Source organism: Neopsephotus bourkii, unplaced genomic scaffold (assembly GCF_033783945.1).
Source record: "Neopsephotus bourkii isolate Nb327-2 ecotype Australia unplaced genomic scaffold, CSIRO-AGI_Nbou_v1 NB_1761, whole genome shotgun sequence".
Classification (NCBI taxonomy): domain Eukaryota; kingdom Metazoa; phylum Chordata; class Aves; order Psittaciformes; family Psittacidae; genus Neopsephotus; species Neopsephotus bourkii.
The window spans coordinates 316,947-344,317 of NW_026902235.1; the positions used below are offsets into that span (position 1 = coordinate 316,947).

Consider the following 27,371-nt stretch of genomic DNA (forward strand, 5'->3'; position numbering starts at 1 on the left):
TAGGGGACCCCAGCCTGAGCTCCCTGGGGTCGCAGTGATCCTGTGTCCCCTGGGCTGTCCTGGTGCTTGGCAGTCCCCTGCCCTGGGTGCCTGGGCTGCAGCCAGAGGAGTCCAGCACCCACACCCTGTGCAGCATCCCCTGCACGGCACCCACACGTGCACAGCACCCACCCTGTGCGCAGCACCCATACCCAGCACAGCACTCACCCCGTGTCCAACACCCATGCACTGTTCTACCACTTGGTGTCACCTGCCATAAGGAGTCCGAGCTGAGTTGTTCCCAGCAAAGCCCAACCTGGGCAGCTCCAGCCACGGGTGCAGGAGCACCAGGGATGTCCCAGGCCAGGACAGCAGATGTGTGATGTGGTTCGAACCTGCCTCGGGTCTTTGATCACATGGAAACATGCAATAAACTAAAGTTTTTAAGGACAGGAGAAGAGCTAACACAGAGTCTTAGCATCTTGCTCTCTATCTCAATTTCTCCCCAGATACTCAATGGTGGAGGTTGGGAACAGTGTGGGAAGTGTTCTCTTCATCAAGTGATGCCCCTGCATCACTTCACTGTGGGAACAGTCTTGGCACCGTGGTTTACACCCCTTGGCTGGAGCAGGGCTGCTGTTGAGCCTCCTCCATCAGTCAGCACAGGCCACCCGGGCTGCCCCTGCAGCGTGGGTGCTCAGAGCAGCCTCCCCTGGAGGTGCCTGGGGGCCAGGCTGCACCATTCCCTGTGGAACCCTAAACCCCAGTGGGGAGCAGGGCACCAGTGGGTGCAGCCCTGGCTGGGGACAGGGAGCTGGGCTCTCCCTGCAGGTGCTGGGTCCAGAGGATGAGGCACTGATGAGCACTGGCAGCAAGTGTGAAGGGACAGTGTCACTGCTGGGGGCAGAACCCCAAGGTGTCACCAGCCTGCAGCTGCTGCAGCCAATGCCTGCATTGCACAGACAGCACCAGCCCTGCACTTGCTGGTGTCCCTGCATGTAGGACATTGGGGACATCTCTCTTGCTATGTACCATGGAGTACGCAGTGGGGTGACGGTGAGGGGCTGAGCTGGGTTTGCAGCTCCTGGGGTCTCTGAGCATCAATACTCTTTATTTAATAGTGTTCAGGTTTGGCTTTTTCTTCCCCCACCATGAATTTCGCCCATCCCTCCTGATCCTAGGTGGCCACAGGCAATGCATCCCCTGGGGAGGAAGAGCATTTGGCGACAGGGATCCCTAAAAATTCCTGTCCCCATATAGCCCACCACTACGGGATGAGCTGGTGCTGCAGGTCCATGTGGCTGCAGGTCTGTGCCCTGCTCCAGGGCTGGGCTGGGCTGTAGGATTCCTCTGAATTACTTCCAGATGGGGATTAATGCAGTAAAACCGAGTTTGCTGCAGGATAGATAAACAACCCAAAGCTCCTCTGGATGCTATTAATAAACCTGCCTGCCTGCTGCTTCTGGCTCAGATTTGGGAACACCCTGTGCACTGCCTTGCCGCCCTCCCAGCCCTTTGGCCATGATGACCCAGTATGAGGGTGCTAAACAGGACAGGAGCTGCCACGGTGTGTGTAGAGGATGATGTCCCCTCTTTGGGCTGCCAGTGGGATGAGGTGCTCCTGGTTGTGTCCCGGGTGTCCACCAGGTTCTGCCAGGGACACCAAGAGGTGACACCTCTCCTCTCCTCTCCTCTCCTCTCCTCTCCTCTCCTCTCCTCTCCTCTCCTCTCCTCTCCTCTCCTCTCCTCTCCTCTCCTCTCCTCTCCTCTCCTCTCCTCTCCTCTCCTCTCCTCTCCTCTCCTCTCCTCTCCTCTCCTCTCCTCCCTTCTGCTGTGGGGCTTCGGCACCTTGAAACCAGAGTGGGTATAAACAGGGTGGGGGCAGACTTTGAGCCCTCTCGAGCTGGTGCTGCCCTGCCAGGGCCAGGGTAAACAAGTTTTGGGTGGCTGCAGCCCAGTGGGTTCACCTTTCTCACAGCTTCTAATGTAGGGGCTCCTGGGTGTCCCCAGTGCGCACCCAGGTGTGTGGTCCTGCTGGGGAGGAGGAGGGCTGCCCATGGGACCCTCATCCCAGCCCTCCTCGTTCTGGCATGGCTTGTGCTCTTCTGCTAAGGGCAAACAGAGCCTGGCCAAGGGCTGGGCTCAGTGGGGTGGCCCATGGCTGCCAGCAGCACTCCCCACTGAGGACCTCTGGGCATGGTGAGCCAGCACAGAAGATAGGGTTACATCTGATGATGGTACAACTTAAGCCCTATCCCACTCTAGCTAGTTATAGGGGTCCTGGGTCCATACACCCCTCTGTACATGGCTAATGAAGCTCTTCCCTGTGAGGGTGCTGAGGCGCTGGCACAGGGTGCCCAGAGAAGCTGTGGCTGCCCCATCCCTGCCAGTGTTCAAGGCCAGGTTGGCCTGGGCTTGAAGTAGCCTGGGACGTTGCTGATGGTGAGGTGTGGAAGGTGCCCCTGCCTGTGGCAGGGAGTTCAAACTGGATGAACTGTAAGCTCCCTTCCAACCCAAACAATTCTCCAATCCTATGATGAGGCAGCACACCCATGGGGAGAACGGAGGCCAAGAGATGAGTCTGGTTTTACTTCTTTCCAGCTCTCCAGCCTGCAGCACACACAAGCAGTTAATCCCGGGCCATGGTGAGCTGGATGCTTACCTGTCTGGAGCGGTGCCTGGCAGAGGGAGGGACGAGGCTCGGCCCAGCACCTTGCCAGGGCAGCATCACAGCGGAAATATTTGCTGAGAAAAGTTCAGCTCCACCCTGAGGCAAAACCGGGGCTGGGAGCGCAGCGGCTCCGGGGCTGCTCATCCACCGCTACTGGGAGCGGAGCGGCTCCGGGGCTGGGAGCGCAGCGGCTCCGGGGCTGGGAGCGCAGCGGCTCCGGGGCTGCTCATCCCCCGCTCCTGGGAGCGCAGCGGCTCCGGGGCTGCTCATCCACCTGCTCCCAGCACTGCCCGGCACCTCCAGCCCGCACCTCCGGGAGCGCTGAGTGGCTGGACGGGCACCAAGGATCGTGCCCGTGGGGGAGCCCCGGTTCTGGAGGTCCGGGAGCTCCCGTCGCTCTATGCTCAGCCATGGGGTGCTGGTGGGGCCGCGGAGCGGTGCTGGCCTGCCTGCTGCTGCTGCTGCGCCCGCTGCCCTCGCCCTGCTGCCCCGCCGCCTGCCGCTGCTCCGTGGGGAACGTGGACTGCAGCGAGCACGGGCTCCGCGAGGTGCCCCCGAGCCTGGCCACCAACACCAGCACCCTGTGGCTCGGCTACAACTTCATCACCGTGCTGGGGCCGCGCTCCTTCCCGCCGCTGCCGGGGCTGCGGGTGCTCAGCCTGCCCCACAACCATCTGGGGCTCATCCACAGCCAGGCGCTGGTGGGGCTCGGGGCACTGCAGGAGCTGGATCTCAGTGACAACTACCTGACCACGCTGAGCCCCGAAGCCTTCCTGCCCCTCACCAACCTCACCAAGCTGAACCTGGGTGGAAACAGGCTGAGGCAGCTGGAGCCTGGGGTGCTGCAAGCGCTGCCCCAGCTCCAAGCCCTCTTCCTGCAGGACAACCCCTGGGGCTGCAGCTGCAGTATCCTGCCCCTCTGGCGCTGGCTCAGCCACAACAGGGACAAAGTGCGAGGTGAGTGCTCAAGGACCGTGACCCTAAGCCCCCCACCCGCTCCATGCTTGCTGGTCACCCCGTCAGGGCTGAGGCTGCACCCAGCACCCTGGTGCCAGCAGCTGTGGGCTTGCAGTGGTGGGTGTCCATGGCGGTATGGGGAGGCTAGCCAGATCCCACCCTCAGGCCATGGCAGCTCCTGTGTCTGCTTGGGTGTCTGCACCCCTGGTCTGGTACCTGGTGCCCACCTTGTGCCTGTCCTTGTGCCTGGAGGAGAGGGCTGGACAATGTCCCAGTGACGTGAACCCAGCACTGTCCCCAGCAGTGGCACCAGCCCCATCACACTGAGGGCAAGGTGTGCTCGCAGTGGGCACCACTGCTGATGCAGCTAGGACTCAGTGCCTTCAACCCCTTCCTCAGTGCTTTCATGAATGGACATGGGGCTGATCCTGCATTTCTTCCCCCATGAACCTTGGTCAGAGTCACCTCTGCTAGCAAGATCTCTCTTTCTGCTGCCACTGTTCTTGCTTGCTTCCAGCTTGGATGCGTGCCCGTCACTTGTGCTGGCTGGGATCTTCTGTGGCCTCTCCGTGCTGGGTGCTCACCGCTCCCCACGTGTCCTCTTGGAACCAGGCCTGCACCCTCCCTGCCCCATCTACCATCTGCTCCAAAACTATTTTCCAGGGCCCCTTCCAGCACTGTTCCCACCTCCCCATCTCATCCTACTCCCCACTGCACAGGACATAGATGAGCCCTGAACCTTCACTGCTCTCCTTTGTATCCCACCCTGGACAATCCTTATCAACCTAACCCCTGTCCTCCTGCCCTGGTCCCATAAAAACCTGCCATCCCCTCTGTCCATGACACCTGCCTTGGCCCAGTGGCCCAGTGTGCCCATCGACACTGATTTTCTCTTCCAGAGAAGAGCTTGCTCCTCTGCAGAGTCCCAGAGCAGCTGAACAAGTATCCGATCATGGCCTTTGGGAATGAGTCCTTCAGGCAATGTCAGGAGACCTCACTGTCTGCCCAGCACTACATCACCTTCATGATCATTGGACCGTTCTCTTTCATGGCCAGCATCTTCTTCTGCACCTTCACAGGCTCCGTCGTGGTGGTTTACCACAACCTGCGCAAGGAACCCCATGTCTCCAGGAGATCCTGCATCTGAGGGGTCCCCCCAGATGATGCTGAGCTCCGTCTGCCCCACTGCTGGGGGAGCAGCCTCCAGCTCTGAGCGAGGATGCTCACAGTGTTTTGGAAGGCCACCCTCAGACTGGGGATGGGTACAGGGGATCCTTCTCCACCTCACCCTGTCCTGCCCCTTCCGCTGCCCAGGGGCCTCAATGTGCATTTCAGGATGCACCATATGCCTCCCTGTGCCTTTTGGTGCATCCCAGGAACCCCTGTGTGCATCTCAGGACACACCATACACCTCTGGGTACTTTTCAGTGCACCCCAGAGTTTCCATTTACCTTTCATTGCAGGTCAGGAGCCTCTGTGTGCCTTTTGGTTTGCCTCAAAACCCTCATTGAGCCTTCTGGTGCCCCAACACTCCCCATATGCCACTCAGTGCCACCAGCCTCAGTGTGCCTTTGCTTGCCAAAACCGCTTGGCTTGACGTTTTGTGCATTCAAATGCTCTCCAATTGGCTTTCTGTGCCCTGACAGGCACTGGTTTATCTGTTGGTGTGCCCCAGAGCTCTCTGTGCCTTTCGGTGCACTTGAAGATCTCTGGGTGTTTTGGGGCTCTCCAGAGCCTCCATGGGACTGTCAGAAAGCCCCACCCCCATGTGCTGCCCAAGGGCAGGGCAGGTTGCAAAATGCTTCCTTTGAAGGATTCTTTCCTTGAGAACTCTCAGCCAGGAGCCAAGATCTAGGGGGAGGCTGAGGTTTGGGGTGAGGGTTGGACAGAGACAAACACTTGAGCTCCCACTGATGTGGCTTGGCAAAGGGGTTGCCAAAGGATGGATGAAGCTGCACAGTGGTTCCCCCCCAGTAGCTTTTCCCCTGGACTAAAGCTCATCCAAGGCCAGGGTCCAGGTCAGCTCAGTGACGGGAGTGGGGACAAAAATGTGGGTTCACAGCCTTTGCTGGTGCCTCACATCCCACCACCCACAAAAGGGACTGGGGTTGCCCCTGTGTCTCCCTGCCCTGCTGCCTCCTGCCTTTCCCTGTGGAAACTCTTCTCCATGGCATGGCATGGAAATGCTTAGTGAGTGCTCCACAGGAACGCACAAGCTGGGGTGACAAAAGCATCTCTCAGGGAGGAGCAACAGCCCTTTGTGGCATGAGTCCTTACCCACTGCAAGGCAATAAGAGCCACAATGAGATGACTATGGCCACCAGCTTCCTCTGTTTGCTCCATCTCTTGCCCATGCAAGAGCTGCCAGGGATGTGGTGGGGGTCAATGAATGCTTTGGTGAGTCCTTGCCAAGGGTTAAATAAATCATGCAGTGAATAAACCAAATGTCACCCCACCTGTGGCTAGCTCCCATTTCTATTTGCAAGAGAGAAACCATCCCAGCGTGCTGCCACACTGCTCGAGTCCCCCTTGGCTCAGCCTATGAGGGCCCTGGGGAGCTGGTGAAAGCCACATCTCCTCTGGGGTGGCTACAGGACCTCTGCCAGGACCAGCCCCTTGCACAGAGCCTTTCCCAGGAGCAATCCCAGCTCTCTCAGATCCTCTCTAGTGAAGCACTCATCCTTCCTCAGGAGGTCTTGGCTTCCGATTTGGAGCTAGGGCTTATTGTCCTTCATGGTCGGGCTGGTGGTCTCAGCACATGGGGAGGAGCTGGGGATCACAGCAGTGGCAGGGGATTGCCACTGTTTTCCCCTTGATGGAGGTGGGTGAGAGCCAGGGGGCTTCAGAGTGTCCTCGGCCCCCACAGCAAGGCCTGTGTCCCGTCCCCCCTCACAACACGCTGTTCATCAGCCTGGCATCTGGGAATGGTGATGCCCCTTCCCTCCTGTTTTCTCTGCAGCCCCTGGCCTTTCTCCCTGCTGGCTTCATCCCTCCCCATCCATCCACCCTTTGCTGTTTGCAAACCCTGCGGCAGCACTGGGTGAGGCTCTGATTCAGCACAGGGCTCCCTGCCAGCTTTGCCACAAGACAGACACGGAAAGAGGGACACGGCACTGGAATAAACAGCATCATGATCCAGTCTAGACTTTACTGAGCTCTTGCAAAAACTTGGTATTAATGTTACATTAACGTAGAAAGTAGAATGGGTCCAATGGCTCAGCTGGAGCGAGATGAACTTGATGGAGCCACTGCAGTGAGTGGGACGATGCTCACAGACCTCAGCTGCCATCTGAAAATCCTGCCTGCCCTCGGGAGAGCCCCTTCTGCTCGGCTGGTGCCAGGAGAAGGCAGTTCATGCCACTGGGGCTTGGTACCGTGTTGCAGGTGGGTTTTCCTCCTTCTCAGGAGGCGGGATGCGGTGCTGCCCGTGCACGTGCTGTAGCTGCTCATCACCAGCCTGGCTGGTGCCAGATACTTCTGCTACGCTGGTATCTCCGGACCCACTCACAGAGCCCACAGAGAGGGTGCTCAGGGATGCTGGCATATGGGCACGATGCTTGAGGGGAGGAAGGTGTGGGGAGGAACAGCATCAGCCGGTCTTGTTTGGTTCTCGTCTGAACTGGGCTCTGGCTTCCACATCTCCAGGTTCAGGCAGATGCAGCCACATGAGCTGGGGCTTCAGGGCTGCTGCAGGAGCCGCTGGCAAGCTTGAGCTGCAGGCAAGTGTGGCAGGGAAGCTGCCAGTGACTGCTGTGGTGACCGACACTGCGAGCCGTGACCGGCCAGCAACATCTCTCCTTGCATTGCTGGTGCTGAGGCAGTGTGGAGTTTGGCTGAAGGTCACTGCAACCATCCAGGGCTGACCCCTGAGATGTTCATGGCAGGGAGAGCCACAGTGTGAGAGCTACATGAAGGCCATGGCCAGGTCCTGGGGATGTCTTCTGTGCAGGAAGACCGGGGAGCCAGAACCTTGGCTGACAGCATGTTACAAGCTCCAGAGTACCGTGTTTAGCACAGGAGCTTGGGCTGCAGGGCTGGGATCACTCTTGCTTGCAAACAGATCACGTACAGGAGCCAAGTCATAGCCATGGGCTGATGGAAGGGAGGAGCAGGGGGTTCATCCCATGTGAGAAGCACAGCATGCATCTTCCAGCCCCTGCTGCAGAGGGGGGTCACTCAGCACAGCAGGAGCACATGCCCAACCTGCTGCTCCCCTGCTCGGGATCACGAGCACGTCGGTCTGGAGCCCTCCAGGGTGATGGGAGACATGGAGCACACGTCTGAGGGCCCATGTGTGTGTGCTGGGCAGCCTTCATGAAGCCTGCAAAGTGGAGCACATGTTCGTAGCTGGCACCAGCTCTTCCCTACTACCATGGCAGAGCAGGCACCAGGCGCCTTTCCCCTTGCTCGTAGCTGTTCAGTGGCAATACTGATTATCAACAACACTGGTTGGAAGCGATTATCTCTGAAAAGTGGAGTCCAAACCATGTCCTGGTTCTGCCGTGCATTCTGGGGCACGAGCATGGCAGCAGGCCTAGGAAGGGTGGGAGATATACAATGAAATCACTGTGTATGGATGAAGGATGCTTTCCTCCCATCTCACCCAGAAGAACCCATCAGTGTCCCTTTTGAAAGGCAGTCCTGGCTGTGCCTTCCTACTGTGTTGGGGCAAGGACTGATGGCCCTCGGGGAGAAGGTCACACCACAGTGCTGACTGAGGGGTCGGAGAGGTTGAGCTGGCCGGTGATGTCGGTGGGGTGATATTGCTGCAACACACAAAGACACAGACAAGGAGAAAGAAGTGTTAGGCAGTTCTGGCACTTGCCGCAACCTCTACTTACATCCCATGTGTCCCTACGGGATATCACTTGGGGGCAATGCAACGGCCCAAACCCCACTGCCTGCTGAGGTCCCCTTCCCAGTGCAATCCAAGCTTGTGCAGAGGTCGTTGCAGACACTCTCCAAGCACCCCATGGCCGGGCAGGGAGGACGCCCAGGAGCGCAGTGCAGCTCCCACAGTAACAGCGCTTCTCTGCTGAGCGAGCCCCTTGCTGCGCTGGGAGAGCTTCAAGACAAAGCCTGTGACTCACCAGCCCAGCCCACGCCTGAACCTGTGTTTGGAGGGTCTGGCTGGGGTTTGACATCATTGTGGTGCCAGATCAAGCTGTGCTTTGAGGCCAGGCCATTTCACCTCCTTGCTCGAGTGCCTCTGCTTTGACTGTCCTTTCACACAGGTGAGATGTGTGGTGTGGGTGACTCTTGACAAACTGTGGTGTCAATTGCTAATGTGACGATATAGCCTGTGTTGGGGATGTGGCTTGGATTTGGGGTTCTGCACTCTTTGTGGGTGGGGGGTTGGCAAATGCTCCCTGGGAGAAATGTCCCCAGCTGCAGTCCCACCAGCAAGCAAAGAATGAGAGCAGCAACGCCCTTCAGTGGGCAAGAGAAAGAGGAGTCCTTCTTCTCCAGGCAGGGCTTTACAACTGGGTAGTTACTTTCTCCCTTTCTCCTTCCATACTCCCTTCCTTTCCCTGTTCCATTCTCCAAACCCTGAACTGGAAGAAGCTCTGTCCAGGCCTGCTGTGGGCGGGTGGCACTGAACACCTTATGCTGCTGTCTGGGGACCTCAATGGGTGTCAGGACAGGAAAAGGGTCTCAGTGGGTCTCCAGTGCTGCAGTGTAGACCTTCTCCAGTGACATCTGCTACCACACTACTTAGGAGAGCTGCCGTTCTGCTGGGCTCTGTGGGCTCTTCAGTGATGGGGTTTCACCCATTTTGCAATGGTTAATGGTGGCTGTGGCCCCTGCGGTGCTGCTGGTGGCTCTGGCCCTGTGGCTACCCTGTGTAGCTCTGCACCTCGACTCCTGCCACGGGAGCTCTGGGTCCCCATAGGTGTTACATGGGGTCCTTGGGGCTGCCCTGCTCTGCCCAGTTTTGTGCTTCACCAGGACGCCTTGGTGGGGAGATGCTGGTGCAGGAGTGTGAGCCAGCATGCTCCTATCTCTCCAGTTCATGTGCTGGGACACCCAGGGAGCATCTCACAGGATCATTCTATCACTGAAGGCACTAGGTAATATTGAAACAGAGATGCTCCTTGCTGTGGCTTTGCCTTGCTAAGGGGCAACACCTTGGCTGTCACCCGTTGGCACAGAGAACGGTTGAGGAGAACCTGAAGTCGCTCTGCCGCCCTGAGGGAGCTTTTTGGGGTTATTCATCAGCCACCAAAAAAACGCCCCTTTCACCCCAAAATGGGCATGGCTGCCCCCACCTTGTGAAAAACAAGGGTTCCACCTAAACGCAATCTTTCCTTTTCCATGGCAAAATGGCTGGAGGCGTGTGCTCACGGGATGGGGCTCGATTCCCGCAGGGAGGAGAGGCGACTGGGAAAGGGGAGAGGCTGGTGACTCACTGCTGGAGAAGAAGGAGGAACTCGAGGTACAAAAAGGAACAGGCTGAAGAAAGCTCCTTTGTTCAGTGCCCTGCCTGATGCAAGCAGGGGGGGAGCGGTGTGTGCATGCGGGTGTGCGTGTGCCTCGGTGCGCTGTACGTGTGAGGTGTAGCAGGGCAGGTTGGGGCGTTCTGGCCTCTCTGCACAGCTCTGGGGGTGGGAAATGCTAAAATGACCAAGCCAAGTGGGGAATCTAGCCAGAAAAATTAATATACAAGAGCATGGCTTTTGATTTGAAAGCATATCTCCTCCAATCACAGAGTTATCACAGGGTAACATTCTCATTTACTTTTTTTTTCTTGTGTAGAGTTCATGCATGCAATTTTTAATAATAAAAACTAAAAATAAAAATAGAAAGGAAAAGAAAATGAAAAAAAAAGCAAGAAAACTGTCATATCAAAACTATGTTAAAGTAGAACTAATGCTAGAAGCACATATTAGTAATTTAGGGTAAATTATGTTACAGGGATGGTGCAATTATCCCCAAACCAAACATTATAAAGCGAAGAAATTAATCAATATTAACCGTAGAAGAGACTCAAACATGTTAAGGTATGGAAGTGAAGTGAAGGCACCAAAAACTTTAAATGACAACCAGGAAGAAAATATAGACAAGAACTTAATATGTCTTTAAAAATGACTTCAACCTAATCTGGGCTTATATGGTAGTCCCTGGCTGGTGGAAGATTTTCTGGAAGAATTTTGGAGTTTGGAGTTGTTTGGTTGGTTTTTTTTCAATTAAAAATTAGAATTCCAGCTAAATGCAATCTTGCTGTAGAAAACATCAACTTTCTTCATAAAAAAAAAAAAAGAATAAATTAGTTGTCTTTGACCTACTTTTGGTTCTTTTAGGCCCAAAACTAGGTTGTTTTTCAGCCAAGAAGCGTTTGGCTTTGGGATGGCTGATCCTTCACTGAAAAGGTGACCTTTGTTTCCATGAACCCCCTCGGTTCTCGACCAGCTCTGGCACCATCCCCATGGCAGCACCGGGCCCTCGCTTGGCGGTGGCGTGGGACGTGTGTCATGCTGTGCCCTGGGGGGGGACACCCGCAGGCTGGCATGTGGCTCTGCGGGCACTGGTGATGGCTGCAGTGGTGGGGCTAATGGGACCTGTGCACCTCAGTAACGTGTCTGTACGAAATGTGCCGGCTCGGAAGGTGTCTGTGTGGTTTATGCGTCTCACATGGCTTCTGTGGGGTTGCAGTATCGTGGGTGGCTGCGATGGATGGCAGTACGTCAGCTCTGCGAGTGCTATTCGAGTTGCAGGAGCTGCCTATGGGGAACACATGCATCTCCTCCTGGGGCGGTGGGGATGATGTGCCGCGGAGAGGCTGTGCAGCTCGGGTGATGGTGGGCGCTAGGACGTTCAGAGTGGGGTGGTAGCTTCCCAGGGCTGTCTTGGCTCCATGGTGCCAGCCTGTCTCTCTGGCACTCCTGAGGGACCATTCTGCAGGGCTGCAGAGCAGAATCCATTTTTAAAACTCCCGACAACGAAAAGGAAAGAAGCAAGGCCACCAGGTTTGCGTCTTTCGCTCACTAGCCAGGAGAGCCCATGGGGCTGGGGTCAGGCTGGCCTTCCAGCCCCATCGGCTCTCAAGCCCATCTGAGACCTGGTGTGGGCCCGTGGCTCTGTAGAGCATCATGAATCAGAGCGCCTCGCTGCTTTCTTATCTTTACAAGGACCCCAGGCAATGTGTCCCAGCATGCTACGTACTCATGGGGCCTTCCACAGCAGGAGGGCACTGGGATCTCTGAGCCAGGGCTGCTGTATGGAAGCGGAGGGCACCAAATGGCAGGCCATGACATGAGCTGGTGGCAGCACCCTCCCGCTGGCTGCTCAGCCCGCAGAGCAACTAGCTCCTGGTCTGCCCAACATCACCACAAAGCTCACTCCACCATGGACTTCCTTCAATGGCCAGACCTTGGACCTGCTATTTTCCATCTTGGCCACATTGGCTTGGATCTTGGCTCTGCTAGGCTGTTCTTGACCCAACTAGCCTGGTTTCCTGGGAAATGTGTCCTGGGACCCTGGCCACGTCACCCCATGGCAGGCAGAAGATTGTGGTAGGCTCCCTGGCAGTGGGAGCTGCCCCCAAAGCAGGGGCCATCTTCTGGGATGAGTGGGGCCATCTCGCTCCAGAAGCCTCCTGTGAGCAACATGCCAAGAAGAGCATGGCCAGGACCCAAAACATGGGGAGCCCCACACTGTGCTGGTCCCCACTGGGTAAGGGAAAGGGAGAGTATGGCTCCACAGCTCCATGGGACCTCTGGTACTGGTCACTCCAGGGCACTGGGGTGCTCCCACCCTAGGGCAGAGAGCACTGTGGAGTGGTGTGGTGTAAAGTGTGAGATACACCAGGGAGCAGAATCATCCCCAGGATGCTTCCCAAAGAGGGAGCATGACAGGTACCAGGGGTGCCTCACACCGGCTGCCCTATTGCTCCTGGGCTCTCCCCCTCTCCACCATGGGTACCAGTCCCCTCAGGTGCCCACTGCACCCTGATGCTCCTGCTCTTCCAGGAGATGGTTTCCTAACCTTGGAGTTGGTCAGACACAGCAAAACATGATGGGTCTACTCAGGACATGCTGAGGTTCCCCCAGCAAACCTTTCTGGAATTGTTTCTCCCCTTTTTTCTGTCCATCTTCCACACTCTTTCCACCTTCTCCCCCCTGCACCACCCGCCCATCTCTGTCTCCTCTCCCCTGGCTGGGTCTCAGGCCACCAAGACACAACCTTCCTGCAGAGCTGCTTGGGCTGCAGCAGTGGAGATGGGGGACACCAGCCATGGGGGCATCACTGGGACAGGTGCCACCTAGGGAGCATGAAGGCAGCACAGAAGATGACAGGGATGCCCATCAGTATCACTGAATGGTTAGGGTTGGAGAAGACCTTAAGATCATCTAGTTCTTCCCTGTGGGGTGAGTGGGGAGAGTGTGGATCCCCCCCCCCGCCTCCCCATGCCTGCCAGGCTTTGAGGTGAGAGTGAAAGGAGCACTTTGTGTGAGGTGGTGGCAGCCGAGCCCAGCCGAGGGCTCAGCTGTCCCCAGGGCTGTGTCCCATGGGTGCTCCCCAAGCTCCTTGTGCTGAAGCCTGCCTTGGTGTCAAAGGCAGCCACCTCCGTTCCGTGCACAGAGCCGTGGCCCCGAGACCCGCTGCGATACCGCGTGCTGCTCCCCGAGGCGCCGCGAGCCTGCGGCCAGGGACGGGCCATCCCACTGCGGGGTCCACATCCCCACGCTGCCACCGTCCCCCCTGTCCCCGCAGCCTGGCGGGGACCCTGCTCTGAGCAACCCTGGGCAGAAGCCCGCCGGTCGCCCCGGGGAGGAGGTTCCGTCAAGCCCATCGCGCCGGGAGGTCGGGCAGCAAGACGCAGTGGCTGCTGCCACACGAGACAACAGAGTAGCCACAGTGCAGTGTCATACAACAGACGGCAACATGCAGAGGGACACCGGCTCAGTCCGACAGACCAACAGCCCAACCTGACGCTGAAGTGCCCGAAGCTCCAGCACGAGCGGACACGTTTGCACATTTGGAAACAGCTGGCTTTAGAGGCAGCAGTTTGGAAATATTCTCTGGTTACATGAGAGCAGTTTTACTCTGAGGTGGAAAAGCACAAGTTTGAACCAAGGTTGGGTCTTTAACAACCTCCTCTTTCAGGCCTTTGTGTCTCTTTTCTAGAGCTGCGTTACTGCTGACCATAACCAGAGGCAGCTGTCGCTCCTGTGCCGAGGACTACGTCCCGAAAGCTAATCGTCACAAACAAAAATCACATGTAGAGAATGTGACACGCATGGGTCTCGGTGAGGTGACACGGTGCCCAAATTAAATCGGAGTGATTGTTTTTAGGCATACAATGACAAACGGGAACAGGAACACTCAGGAATAGGAGAAAGGGAAAAAGAAAAAAAAAATTGAAAAGAAAATGTAATTGGTTTCAAGAGGTCAGCACCGGTTCAGGTGAGCGAAGCACAGAGAGGAACATCAGAAATCATCCAGGCAAAAAGAAAACAAGAAAACAAAACAAAAACTCGGTTGCATCTCCCAACTCATCACAGGACTCCAAGCCACCTCCTGCCTGCCCTCCAGGATCCCAGCATCCTTTCAGGTACACGGGATGACTGACTCACTGACTCACTGACTGACTGGTGACGAACATGAGCTATGCATGTACACTGGCAGCTTCGGGATGGGTGTGTGGCAGTCGATGGGATGGCAGAAGAGAGAAAGAGAGAGAAAGAGAGAGGGCAGAATTGTTCTTCTTCCTCTTACCGTATCCTTGGAGGACCTACGTCTCTTGAAGCTGGAGGCCAGGGTGGAGGTGATGGACCTAAAAGTGGCTTTCTTTTTAGGGTCAGGTTCTGCTCTACCACTTTTTCTATCCTAAAATGAATATGTATAAGCAATTAGATCTCTAGTGTGTTGTTGGAAAAGCTAAATCTATTTGAATACTGCCCCGTGTCATGTCCTTCATTTAGCTGGGAAAGCTACTGGAGGTGTCCTGTCACGCCCAGTCCTCCAAGGGCCTCTGTGTCCCATGCCTACAGCACGGCCACCACTGTGCTACAGCTAACGGGGCTGGCCTCGCATATGGAGTACTGGGAACTCCTCTGGGGAGTATCTCTGCTCTCCTGGTTGCCTGACCTCGCTTCCTGGGAATGCTCTGCCTAGCACCCTGCCCCTCGCTTCCACCTGGCTTAGACCGAGAGATGAGATGCTGCACCTACCGCTACAAAAATATATATGTCATAACTGATCATGGCCTTTTGTGAGGCTGAATCCTAGTGCCACAAAGATAGAGAGAGGACTGCATTGAAAGAGAAGTCATTGTATGGATATTCTGTAAAAAAAAAAAGGTATTCAAAAAATTTGAATGAGGCATTTGTGCAAAGCTGAACGTGGTTGTTGGTGTTTGGTTGGTTTGGTTTTGGTTTTGTTCAAAGTAAAACAAGTTGAAAAAGAAAAAAATAAAAAAAAAAGAAGAAAAAATAAAAAACCACCAAAAAAACTGGAAGAAAACAACAAAACTCAAAGGAACCAAAAGGTTAAAGGAAAAGAAAGGGAGGAGGCAAAGCGTTAGCGCTATGATGTCGTCGGGGTCGGGATGAACTCAAAGAGAAACAGAACTGAAAACTGTAGGCGTTGGTGTTAGCAAGTCGGACCTGGTGGGCGCAGGCTGGGAGCACCAGCCGCCATGGCGCGGGGGCAGCGAGCCGCGGGGACCGGCCGCGCTCGGCCGCGGGCGCTGAGGACGCTTCCTCCCCAGTTGCTTTCGTGCCAATGAGTGTGACCTTTCCGACGGGGGACGGAGTGACCAGGTCTGGCTCTGCTACCGCACGGGGGTAACCAAAATGTATCCCGCTGGTGCGTAGAGCATGCTCGGGGATACATTTGCTCCTCCTTCTCAGTTCTCTCTTTTGCGGACATGCACAAACGGAAAAGGAAAGCAAGATGAATGGAATGAAATGCCTTTTTTTCTTCCATGGCATCTCAGGAAATAGCCATGGCAAAACTGTGATCCCAAAAAAAACCATTATTTTTGTTTGTTTGTTTTTAACAAATAAATCTTTCCACTTGCCTACCTTCTAGCAATGTACCAGATACTAGTGCTCTGACGTTTCCTCCTGTGGAAAAGTCTTACAATGTCAAACGGCTCTTTACCATGAGGCTGTTTACCCCCACAGGGCAGCATGCTTTGCTCACAGTCCCACAGACTCTGCCCAAGGACCCAGTGCAGTATTTTCTAGAAGGTTGGCAAGTGAAAAATGGCAGTGCGACTAGTGTGCTCTGTCCCAGCAGCCTTAACCCCCTCGGTGCTGCTGCTGCTGCTTTTTGGAAGCAAAGGAAAAAAAGAAACAAAAACAAAAAAAAAGGGAAAAAATATAGAGAAATGGCTTTTTCTGAGACTCTCATCAGTGAACTGAACCCAGCGAGCTCTCAGGATACAGCAGCCCGGCCTCGTGCTTCCCCTCGCTGCTCTCAGCAGGTCTCCTCCACCCGGGAAGCCCACCCTCATGCCCCAGCCAGCGCTGCTCCAACAGGGACACCGCTCCGGGCTTGTTCTGGGGTCCCCGACCCCCCTTCTCTCTCTGTCATTCACTGGCTTTGCTGTGCACAGCAGTCTCCTTTAGTCACCCAAAGGATCTCTTGCTCTTTGAATGCCAGTTTACTTCCCCCAGGAAGAACAGCAGCCCAGGCGATCCAGAGAGAGCCTCCAGCTGCCCTAAACTGGGGTTTGGGGGCACCATGGGGCTCAGCCCCAAAACCAAGGGAAGCGTGAGGCTGGTGGCCCATGGCCATGCCCATGTTTCAGTGTCACTGCCAGGAATCACTGTCCCTCCCGCGCATGGAGGTATTTTGGGGATAGGAGAAGCCAGGGAGAACAATGGCCCCATGAAAGGGGCTGTGGGGAGCCTTGGTGCTGACAGGCACCGGCATCACTGGTTCCCGTGTGGGGAGATGTCTTTGTCTCCAAATGACAAGAGCACGCACCACCTCTTTTAGGAGCTGGTCCCAGGTATGCCAAGGGCTGCCACATCTCTGGGGAGCGGGCCGGGTGGGGGAGAGGTGATGGAAACAATCCCTGGAGCATTTCTCCACCCGAGCACTGGGCAGGGATGCTCAGAGACAGAGGATTAACCCTCCTGTGTGCTGGTGAGCATGGCCGGAGCCGGGCAGCAGGGCAGAGCTGCAAGGGCAGCCATGTCATCACCAATTGCTCGGCCAAGGCTTGTCATGGATCTGGCACGTGGTCCCCAGCAGCACAAAGTCCCCATCCCAAGCACCACTGGGGCATTCGGGTCAGGTCTCTGTCCTGGTTGTAGCTTGGCATCATCCAAGGACATCTCTCAGGGACAAGGCAGGGACCCCACCCTAGGGCTTACTGAGTGCCCAGTAAGGCCCTGCTGGAGTTGGGGTAAGGAAGGGAGGGCCCCATGCTAATCCACAGCTCTGCATTCACTGGTTTGGTGAAGGAATGGAAAACGCACCTGTTGGAGATTTGCTCTAAAAACGGTTTGTCCTACCTGCAGGTTTTTCCTCCACACATTAACGGCCGCAAACGCCAGCTGCATCTGCTTCCTCCGCGCGTCCTTATGCCTTTTGTAAGCTATTTCTATGAATATTAAAAATATCCCGGCAACAATACCTCCAGCCACCAGCATAAACACACCTGAAATAAGCAGCAAAGTTACAGGGGGCAATGGCAATTGCAACACAATGCTTCATTTTCTCTGTACCACGCTCAGCGACAGGAGCATTCTCCAACCCAGTGTCCCCTCCCTGGCCTCCTGCCATCCCTCTGCAGTCCTGGAGGGGCTGGGGAGGGGAACCCAGCAGAGCAGGGTTGGTGCTGTGTAGGCTGGGGACCAGGGTGATGGGCAGAAGGGTGATGGGGTGCTGGATGTCCATGCGAGTGCCTGTTAGTCAGGCACAGGGCATGGGCTGTGCTGCAGAGATGCTGAGGGCAGACCCCATACCCTGGGGCTATGGGGTTGTTTGGACCAGAAACCCACCTCTGGTGCTCATGTTGATTTCCTTGGGGAGCTTTGCGCTCTTTGTGCTGCCCTGGGCCAGTTGCAGCCCACGGGGGTCACAATTTTAGGGGAGTGTCTTAGGAGACACAGCAAAATGCTCCCTCTCTTCTGCCCGTGGTGCTGGTGAGGATGGGGTCTCATCGGACACCCCTCATCCCACATCACTACATTGGCTGGGTGAAGGACCATTACCATGTTGGCTGGGTGAAGGGCCATCACTAGGCTGGCTGGGTAAAGGACCATTTTTAGACCAAAGGGAGAGCAAGTCTGGAGTAATTCTCAGTCTCTGCAAAAGGGGACCCAGAAGAAACCCGTCTGTATTCATTATCCTCCTCCTACCCCCTGCCCACTGCCCGGGCCCAGACAGGACACACTCCATGGGGCTGGGGGCTGCCCCTCACCACCACCTCCCTCCTGCAGCAGGATCCTCGCTGCCTCCTTGCCTGCTCTCGCCTCCCCGGAGGTGCTGCTCCCCTCTCTCTGCCTTGGCGACAGCTCTGATTTCACAGTGACAGCCGCAGTTTGGCCAGAGCAGAGGGAGGTGGGCAATGGTCAAAGCAGGACAGCCCCACCGATGAGAAAACCACCCAGGGAAGGTGGGGAAAGCTTTGCAGAGCTGCTCCAGGTAAGGTGGGATTGGAGCCCAACAGCAGCCTCCCAGCACTAGGAAAGCACAAACCCAGAAGAAGCAGAGCTTTGGCCCGAGAGGAGAGCCCCGGAGAGGAGAATGTCTTGAGCGAAAGCAGGCTACCCAGCGAAGAAGAAGAAAGAGGTTTGCAGAACAAACCTGCCATGTTTTCAAAGGTGAGTGTTGCTGGGGCATTGCTACGGGAGTCACACTCCTGATACCTCACCCAAGTCTTGTCCAAATCCTCCATGAAGCCGTTCTCGTGGGACCTGGAAGCACAAAGAGAAAGGACAGAGGAGTCACCGGGAACCAGCCACAGGCAGCTGGAGCACATGCTCCATCCTAGAGCGTTCAAGAGCTCCATCTGCTCTTGTCTGCAACCTACAAACACACAAACTGATGGTGTGTGTGCATGCATGGCTGACTGCATGTGTGTGCACACACGTGTGCATGTAGAGCTTTTGGATGGAGAGAGTTTGTGACCTATCTGCAGTGGCTGCCTGCACTGCATGTGTTTGCATTTTGCCCTGCATGCAGCCACGATCCACATGCACGGGGGCACCCAGAGCTGCCTGGTGCCACTGCCCCGTGTTTGAGAGGTGGAGAACTGGCTGGCTGCTGCCAAAAAGAGCCTCATGCAAGCTTGGTTGGCAAGGAGAGGGATGGAGCTGACTGCTGTAAGCAGTGCCTGGAGAAAGGCTGCAGGCAGCTGACAGGAGCCTTGTCTCCCGGTGCCCTCCTGCATGTTCCCCCTTCCCAGAGCCACTTGGGAGCTCAGACGGCACCCCAGTCCTGACTGGTCATCACCGGCACCCCTAGATCAGGGGCAAAACTTCTGCCTGGCAGCTTCCTCCTGTGCATGGGGAGGGCTGGGACTCCCCAGCAACTTGGTGTCACCTGGGGGGAAGCAAACCACATCCCTGCAGTGCCCATTCCTGCCTGGACAGCTGCTGGATGGAGGAGGGCACAGAGCACACATCCCACCACAGGTCTCCCTGTGCCTTCTTCCCTCTTGTTCGTGGCACATCCCCCTGCCCTCTTGGCCACATGCAACCCTTGGGCTTCCCCATCCTCTCCCAGCAGGACACCAAGGACTCTTGCTGCCCCTCCAAGCTTCTCATATTGTTGTCCTAAATCCCTTCAGTCTCGCTGCTACCCATCCCCATAGTAAGACCACCCTACAGACAGAGTCCCATGGGTGCTTATGTTACCCCAGCTTCTGCTTGTGTCTTCTTCTTCCTCTCTATGCTCTCTCTGAGGCCTTTCATCTCCACACCTCAGGTGGGACCATGCTGGCTTCTGACCCTTGTCTCTCCTTAAAATTAATCTCCCTCTACTTGCTGCTTCCCAGCTGCCTGTTACTCCATCACCACATTCCTCTGGCTGCAGTGAGTGTGGCATTTCTGAACTAATACAACAGAATTCCATTTTATTCGTAATATCAGATCGACTTGCAGTACCCCACACTGCAAGCTAATGCTGGTATAAAGCCTTAGCTGGACTCAGCAGGGGTCCTGATGTGTCTCTGCCTAAAAGGAATCATCAGACTTGGAAGAAAACCCCTGGAACATCAAGCCACGGCAGTGCGATGCCAGGCTGAGCTTGCAGAGACCAGTGGAGAAGTGGCAGCACCCTGCCACTGCTCCCAAGGATCTGGTGCTGGGTGGCCTCAGGGCTGCTCTTTGCCAGCTTTGCCTGTGGTCCAGCATGGCTCCTGCTGCCTGCCCTGCTCTGTCCTGCTCCCCTCACGAGCTTCATGCTGCTTCCCCAGCCCTGCGACCAGAGCTGGGATGTGGGTGCCCACCCTGGTTGCTCAGGCACGTTCCCTTCACCAGGAGGGACAGGGCAGCCACCAGAGCCCCTGTCCCTGCAGAGGGTTTGGGGAGGGGTGGCGGTGCCTGACACAAGGCTACTTGCATGCTAACACATGCAGCATGCGGGGCAAGCCCCATGCCAAGAGCTGGGTACAGACTTGAGGATGGCCAGGGAGACGTTCTGCTTCCACGGGCTGTCCTTGCGCATCCCGATCCCGAAGCCGGAGCGGAAGAAAAGCTCCCCCGTTGTCACCAGGTCACATTTCTGGGAGGCTTCAAACTCCAGCACCGCCGAGTCCCAGATGAAGGCGTGGAGCTTGCTGGGCAGAGAGAGGACAGGCAGGTAAGGTTGTGCCTGCAGCCACTGAGGGAGCAGTGAGGCTGCTCCCAACCCTAATTTAAGCTCAGATTAGCATCACCATCCTGCAGCAGGGTCTGCGCTGGGAGGCAAAAGGCTTGGCAACATTTTGGAGGAGGAGTGTGAGGGGTTTCCATGGGATTCAAAGTCACCCAGCTTTGCACAGGAGCAAGCACAGAGGCCAGAAAGGGAGGCCATGGGCAAGGACAGGTCTCTGACTGTGCCTTTCCTCACAGAGACCTTGTGCTCTCCATCCAGAGACATGGTATGCACTACAACTAGGAAGATCCCACCCAGCACCAACTGTTCAGGTCCTGTCAAGCCATGCTTTGGCTACAACTTCCTCCAGGTTTGCATCAGCCCTTCTCATCCCACAAAACCGCAGCTCCCTGGAGCTCTTGCCAGCATGGCCAGGCAAGATGCTGGCCCCACTCACTTGTCCCTCACTGCCTGGATGGCCTCGGCAGCGCTCTCGTAGTTGTGCTTCTCCATGTGTCGGTACATGGTGCTCAGCTCCACCTGCCGTCGGAAGTAGATGTCTACCGAGCTCTGCTTCACCGTGGCATAAATGAATTTATCAGAGGGGTTGCGCAGCTGAAAGGCAGAGAAAGGGCTCCTGTTTCTTCTGTCCTTCATCAACCAAACTGCCTCACCCCAAAACCATCCCATCTCCTTTGGGGACCTGTTTCCCAGAGAAGACCTTGATCTCAGTGGAGCTGAAGATGTCATGGGGCAGTGGATGCCATGGGGCAGTGGATGCCACGGGGCAGTGAATGCTCTGGGACCACAGTGGTGGGGCAAGGGATGCCCTGGCACAGGGATCTTGTGGCACTGAGGATGCAGGAGGCCTATGGATGCCATAGGGCTAGCAGTGCTGTGGGAAGAGGATGCAATAGGGTGTGGGATGCTGTGGGTCAGCACTGCTATGGAGCATATTCCTGCATGCCTGTGCTGATAAGTTGTGGCTGTACCCTTGCCAGAGCAGGAAATGGGTTTGAGGCATTCTGATATCTGCTGAGAGTATTGACTGCACCTCGGGGACAGTTTCATTAGCTATAACTCATCTATAATGAATCGTTTCCTCGCTGGTTAGTGCAGGCTCTCCAGGAACTGGCAGGCAGTTCGGCTGGGTGTGTGCTATTCCTGGACAATTATATTCCTGCTGATGCCTCCCCATGTCTGTCCATTCCCACCCAGCACAGGGTCTCAGATTCACCAACATCAGCCCCAGGCAGAGACTCCCAGGGCTCAATCCCCTGGCACAGACCCACAGCCACATTAAAGGAGGTCTCTGTGTACTGCAGATCACATTATATGAGTCACGAGGTACCCACTGGAGGCATCTCTGCTCAGGGGTGGGCAGCAGAGGAGAAAGCAAAAGAGGGGTCATTACCCGGGGGTCGTTGATGCCCGTAATTCTCTCCTCAGGCCTGTCTAACACCAGGAAGGCTGCCAGGTTGGCAGTGTATGAAGCCACAATGATCATAGCAAAGCCAGCCCACACCATGCCAAGAATACGAGCAGAGAAACTCCGGGGAGCACCTGGAGGGAGAGAGGAGAGATGAGACTGGCACAACAAGGGCTTGACTTGGACACCAAAGCTAGATCCATCCCACATGAAATCAATGGCAGCTACAGATGTGCACCATCTGCAAGGAGCTTCTGCACTGCCCAAACCAAGGAACCCAGCTCCTTCCAGAGCAGGATGTGCCTCATCCTGATGTATGGGTAATCCTGGGTAGGAGAAGCAGCCCAAGAAAGACCCATTTCCCATCAGTGATGGTCTGCACAAGTGCCACAGGCATGACACCCCCCCCCCCCCCCCACCAAATCTCCTGCCAGCCTGCTCCAGGGAAGGCTCAGGGGATGAAGTCCCTCCAGGGCATTAGCCCTACCACAGAGGGAGTCCGTGGGACACTTGTCCCCCCAAGTCAGGGGTGGGGCCGCAGGACAGAGCAGTCCCACTGCATGCAGAGATGCACCTTCTCCAATGCCAGAGTTCAGCAGGACTCCCCAGGAAAACCACATGGCTGAAGACAGGGTCAGGGCATCTTCCTCCTCCTCCTCACTGTTCACTTTGAACCGGCCAAACGGGCTGGAAAACAAGAATCACTTCTCATATCCCTTATTCTGTTTCCCAGGGCAATCCACTGTGCCATAAATGTTCTGATGATGCCTTACACCACTCATCTCTACAGAATGTGCCTATGCCCTAAACAGCTTTGCATGTACCCTCTGCATGCAGCCCTGCCCAGCTCATGCTGGCGCTGGTCCCATCACGCTGCTCTCCAGGCCAGAAAGATCATCTGATCCTGACCAGCTCAAGCCTCTCCCACTGTGACATGGACCAAAGAAGCTTCTAGGCACAGGGCTGAGGTGGGGACAGGCTCCCTGCCCTTCAGAGGAGCTGTCTTGGGGCCAAGGAAGGGGACAAACTCAGAGCCCAGGAGCTGACATTGCCCTTGGTTGGACATCAGCATTGCACCTGGTCTGAGAGGCATGTTTCCACTTATCCAAGTGCCAGGTACCCCACATACCTCTCAACTTAGAAGCGGCCAGAGAAGCAAGGAGCCTCAGCCCAGTGTTTAGCTCCTCTGAAAGCCTCTCAAAGGGCTGCAGGGCTGTGTCTGAGCAAGACACTGCAGGGACCAGGGACAGTTCCCAGGAGCATCCCCCTTGTCCCCTCCAGCCCTTGGGTGACCCAAAGCACGCTCACCTGAATCGGTCTAAGAGGTACAACATCACTGCCACCACATGCACTGAGAGCCCAACCAGCAGCCACAGCGTGCTCTGGAAAGGCTGCATGAACGAGTCCAAGGTGCTGCGGGGGATTTCCTAGCACAGAGGAGAGAGGTGAGCAGCGCTGGCACCCATCGTGCCTGCATCCAGCCCACCCAACTGCACTCCAGAGGGCCCTGCCCTGCTCTGAGCTCCTCCTGCTCTGCCACATGGGAAAGCTGAGGCTGGAATCCCACAGCAAAAGGTGGGATTAGCAGCCATGCCCTGGGGTGGGCAGGGGGCTGCAGTGGGTGAGCAAGGACATGGTGCAGCATGCACATGTCCGCAAGCTGAGGAGCAAGGGGCACCTCTCCTGTTCTACAAAACATCTCATCCCAGCCCATACCTTCTTCACAAGGATGGTGAGGCCCTGGTACTTGAAGGGCTTGGAGAACTCAATGTACTGTGCCCGCTCGTTGTTGATGGTGAGTGGAGCCACAATCATGTCTGCTTGGCCACTCAGCAGCTCACCCATCATCCCGTTCCACTCCTTCTTGTTGCTGTTGTTAACCTGCCAGAGAGCCAACACAGGATCATCCCAATGCCCTGGCACCTGCCCCCCCCATAGCCAGGACCCCAAAACTCATGGCACTGCACTCCCCTCCCACCCTTCCTCTGGAGAAGGGACTGGGGGTATTCCAATATACACAATACAGGCAAAGGTATCTCACAGGCTGTGCAAACTCACCCGCTCTTGGGTACCAAATTTACCATCAGCCACCAGGTGAACCTCGTAGGTGAAGTTCATCACCCCTGCCAGCCGGATGAGCAAGTCAATGCAGAACCCGTAGCAGCACAGTGCTACTGTGGGCCGGCCTGTAGGCAGGAGAGAATGGAGGTGACGAGTGGAGGCAGGTCCCTTTGCCAGGGACCCGTGGTTGTCCCAGCAAGAGCAGCCACCTGTATGGCTCTGGTTTGGTACAAGAGGTAATCACATTATGCAGGCAGGGCCATTTGCCTTGACCACCATCTCCCACTCCATCGCCTATGGGTGCTGCCAAGCTAGGACAAAGGGTTCTCATTCCTTTCCTGTGTCCCAGTGAGGTGGTCTGAGCGCTGGTGCCACCAACCCACTGCAGGGGTCAGAGGGACTTGGTGCACGGAGGCTGTGCTGGAGGACCACTGGCATGAACACATTTGGTTCAACCCAGCACAAGAAACAGCTCAGGGCTGGGGAAAAGCTGTGCTCAGGGGAGTGATGGGTCACAGCGGTGCACGTGGACTTGGGCAAGTCTGGCATTGCTGAGAAGCTCCCACTCCCACCAGGTGCTTGCTCCTAACTCTGAAACGAGCTTGCCATAACAAAATGGTTTGAAACTGGTGGTGTTAGTACCCATGCATTAAGTGCTAATGTGCCTCTGGGTTCTCTCTTCTGCTTGAGGTCAAGACAAAGAGAATTGGAGCATGAACAGAAACATGGGATGTAATACCCAAAACCAGCCCTGGAGTCCACCCAGGAGAGAGAGGATGGGAAAGTCATCTGTTGGGGTCAAAAACCTGAGTCCCAGTGCCCAGTCACTGTGCAGCACTACTGTGGGGCTGAACTGACGGGGTGTTTGGGGGCTGAATGTGTTGTCACCTTTCTCCTCATCATCCTCTGGGCCTCCTGTGTGATTGAACACCCTCCCTGGGACCCTGTTCTGGGAGAGGAGCCTTCATCATCTGGGTGGGCTGGGAAAGCCACTGTGCTCACACCAGACTGAGTTACCTGGGATGGTCTCATTGGGTCCAGTGCAAAAGACCTTTTTGACAGGATCTCCATTGATGGTGAATTCCTCCCTGCATGTCCCATCTGCTTGTGTGGGCTTCACGTACACAAAGGGCTCTTGGTGGATCGTCACGATCTGCAAGGTGAAGCACAGCAGTTGCTTGTCTCTGTTCTCCTCCAGAGCAATGCTTCTGTGGGTGGGGAGCTGAGCTGCCCTTTCTATGCAAGCACGGCCAAAATGCAATGGTGCCCTCCTCAGCTGCCATCTCAGCACATGAGACCATGTGGCCCAGCAACAGGACCTGGCTTTGGCATGGGAAACATTTGCTTTTGCTGCAACCAGGATCAATAACAGCTATGTCAGCATCCAACTTGTGTGGCACTTTCACCTCGGCCTCAAGGGCTTTCACACCCCTCGCCTTAATGGGGGACAGATGAAAGCCACCATATAGCCAGGATTAGTGCCCTGAATGGTTCTCTAGACATTGTCACACTGCCTCAAGCTGATGCAGATATTCCAGTCCTGCCCTGGACCTTCTCAGTAAAGCAGCATCCCAACAGATCTGCTCCACCTTTGCAGGAATAAGGGCTCATTGCCAGTGGGGATGTGTGATTTCCCATGCTGGACAGTAGGACACATAAATGGTCATACTGGTAAGAGCAGCTTGCCCAGGGTCCAGTCACTGAAGCGGCTACACTTTAGGGAAAGGCATGAGGAGCAAAGACAGAGTGGAGGTACCTCCTCCCTGTGTGACCTTCAGCTTTTGGCCATCAGCTCTTCAGCGATTTCCTGATGCAAGACTGCAGCCACCAGCCCTCCCACCCTCTACTGGTTTGTTTAATCACCTTTGGAACCTGTTTCCTTGTGCCTCTGCACTGTCGAGTAGCAGCAGCTTCATAACTGAACTGTGCCTTGGGCCAAAGGAGTCCATTCTTGTATTTCCTGCAAACCTGTGCCAGGTGCTCTCAGGCTCCCAAGCCATGAGGAACGGTGAACACCTGATCCCTCCATCCCTCCACTGCTGTTCTCTCTCATATCCTCTTCTCAGCTCTTTCTTTCCAATCCAAAGGATGCTGCCACCCTATCTTGTTTATGTCCAGCTGGCTGCTGTGCTGTAGCTCTGGACACCCTCCAGTACCTTCTACAAGTTAAAATCATAGGATCATAGAATGGTTTTGCTTGGAAAGGAACTGAAGGTCATCCAGTTCCAACCCCCTGCCATGGGCAGGGACACCTCATATTAGACCATGTCGCTCAAGGCTTTGTCCTGCCTGGCCTGGAACACCAACAGGGACGGGACATTCACCACAGGCAACCTGTGCCTGCGCCTCACCACCCTCACAGTAAAGAATTTCATCCTTATATCTAACCTGAACTTCCGTGTTTAAGTTTAAACTCATCATCCCTTGTCCTGTGGCAACAGCCCGTGATGAAGAGCCACTCTCTGGCATCCTGGTAGGCCCCCTTCAGATACTGGAAGGCTGCTATGAGGTCTCCACTGTATGAGTTCTGTTACATCCTCTCCAGGACAGTAGGTGCCCTGGGTTTGCAAATGCCACTGATAGCGTCAGAGGCAGTAGAAATGGGAGGCAGATAAAGACAGCCCTGCATGCAGAGAGCTGAGGAGACCTTCCACACCTACTGCCACTTGCTGTTACCTTCAATTTGGTTGACATCTGATAGCCTTGAGGTTTCTCTGTTTCTCCCCCTGGCCAGATAATCTTCCTGTCGTTGGTCAAGACCTGTGATCAGTCCCAGAGGAAGGAGATAGATGTGAGGCCATAGGTAGATGCCCAGCGCACACACCCCTCCTACCCAACCTGCCCAGGCCTGTACGTACATGGCTGCCATTGTAAATCCCAACTTGGACCAGTTTCCGATTCTGCAGGTTCATGATGCTGTAGTTGGCAAACTTTCTGTCCCCATCCTCATTGAATTCCACCCGTCCAGTGACACCCTCTGAGTACTTGGAGGACATCAACACCCTATGGAGAGAATCACAGTGGGGCCAAGCTAGAAATTCTGGTGTGGGCACCTAAGAAGGCATCAGAAAGGTAAATGCTGTCTTTCAGTTGCCTGCCATATGCCCACTACTCTATAGGAGTCCAGTCAGGGCTACCTGTGGTCTGTTCATAGACCTGTGGCCATTCCCTCCTAGTGGACTAAGTCAGTTTCCTGAATATTGCTCTAACGTACCTGTTGTCACTGCCCCTTGTTTTCCACCAGATCAGTCCCATTCCATTAAGGAATGATCTGTCCCACAGTACCCAAGGACACCTTCCCCTGGGAGTCCCTTGGGAGCTGTGCCCCCTTCTGTTACTTCTGTCTGGCACCAGTCCATCACAGCCTGGGTAGTGCCCCAGGTATGCACACACCCCACCAAGGGGAGAACCAGTCCCCAGAACCTGGAAAGACAATAGTGCACACACAGAATTACCCAAGCCACCTGCAGTGCGCCACAGAGAACAGGTTTGAATAACTCATGCCAAAGATTG

The 27,371-nt window shown here is 55.7% G+C and overlaps 2 protein-coding genes across 17 annotated transcripts in view; one reads left to right on the forward strand and one right to left on the reverse strand.

Moving 5' to 3' along the window:
• The first annotated feature begins 2,857 nt into the window (after nt 1-2,857).
• LRRC26 (leucine rich repeat containing 26) lies at nt 2,858-6,052 on the forward strand. Its single transcript, XM_061377957.1, has 2 exons — nt 2,858-3,607; nt 4,507-6,052. The coding sequence occupies exons 1-2, from the start codon at nt 3,061-3,063 to the stop codon at nt 4,752-4,754; spliced, it is 795 nt and encodes a 264-aa protein (XP_061233941.1). The 5' UTR covers nt 2,858-3,060; the 3' UTR covers nt 4,755-6,052.
• A 674-nt stretch (nt 6,053-6,726) lies between these two features.
• Nucleotides 6,727-27,371, reverse strand: part of GRIN1 (glutamate ionotropic receptor NMDA type subunit 1) — a 39,075-nt gene continuing 18,430 nt past the window's right edge. For 2 of the 16 annotated variants that reach the window (XR_009729177.1, XR_009729175.1), the window contains 16 exons: nt 26,717-26,861; nt 26,535-26,618; nt 24,876-25,011; nt 23,856-23,983; nt 23,514-23,678; nt 23,106-23,224; nt 22,372-22,484; nt 21,783-21,931; nt 20,826-20,983; nt 20,190-20,351; nt 18,377-18,486; nt 17,080-17,225; nt 15,217-15,468; nt 14,327-14,437; nt 8,698-11,511; nt 6,727-8,373 (listed from right to left, as the gene is read on the reverse strand). Coding sequence is in view for 9 of the 16 variants with exons in the window: in XM_061377999.1 (XP_061233983.1) it covers nt 8,305-8,373; nt 14,327-14,437; nt 15,217-15,468; nt 17,080-17,225; nt 18,377-18,486; nt 20,190-20,351; nt 20,826-20,983; nt 21,783-21,931; nt 22,372-22,484; nt 23,106-23,224; nt 23,514-23,678; nt 23,856-23,983; nt 24,876-25,011; nt 26,535-26,618; nt 26,717-26,861 (2,047 nt within the window). In the remaining 7 variants the exon portion in view is untranslated. Of the gene's footprint in view, nt 8,374-8,697; nt 11,512-14,326; nt 14,438-15,216; nt 15,469-15,636; nt 15,679-17,079; nt 17,226-18,376; nt 18,487-20,189; nt 20,352-20,825; nt 20,984-21,782; nt 21,932-22,371; nt 22,485-23,105; nt 23,225-23,513; nt 23,679-23,855; nt 23,984-24,875; nt 25,012-26,534; nt 26,619-26,716; nt 26,862-27,371 lie in introns of those variants that run through there. The other 14 variants (XR_009729180.1, XR_009729179.1, XM_061378002.1 and 11 more) reach the window with 11 other exon arrangements.

What these genes read in the sequence shown, in the direction of transcription:
- LRRC26 (XM_061377957.1), top strand. Translation starts at nt 3,061, where the DNA reads ATGGGGTGCTGGTGGGGCCGCGGAGCGGTGCTGGCCTGCCTGCTGCTG. An exon ending in CAACAGGGACAAAGTGCGAG is followed by an intron (nt 3,608 to 4,506) that starts GTGAGTGCTCAA and finishes TTTCTCTTCCAG; the next exon opens with AGAAGAGCTTGCTCCTCTGC.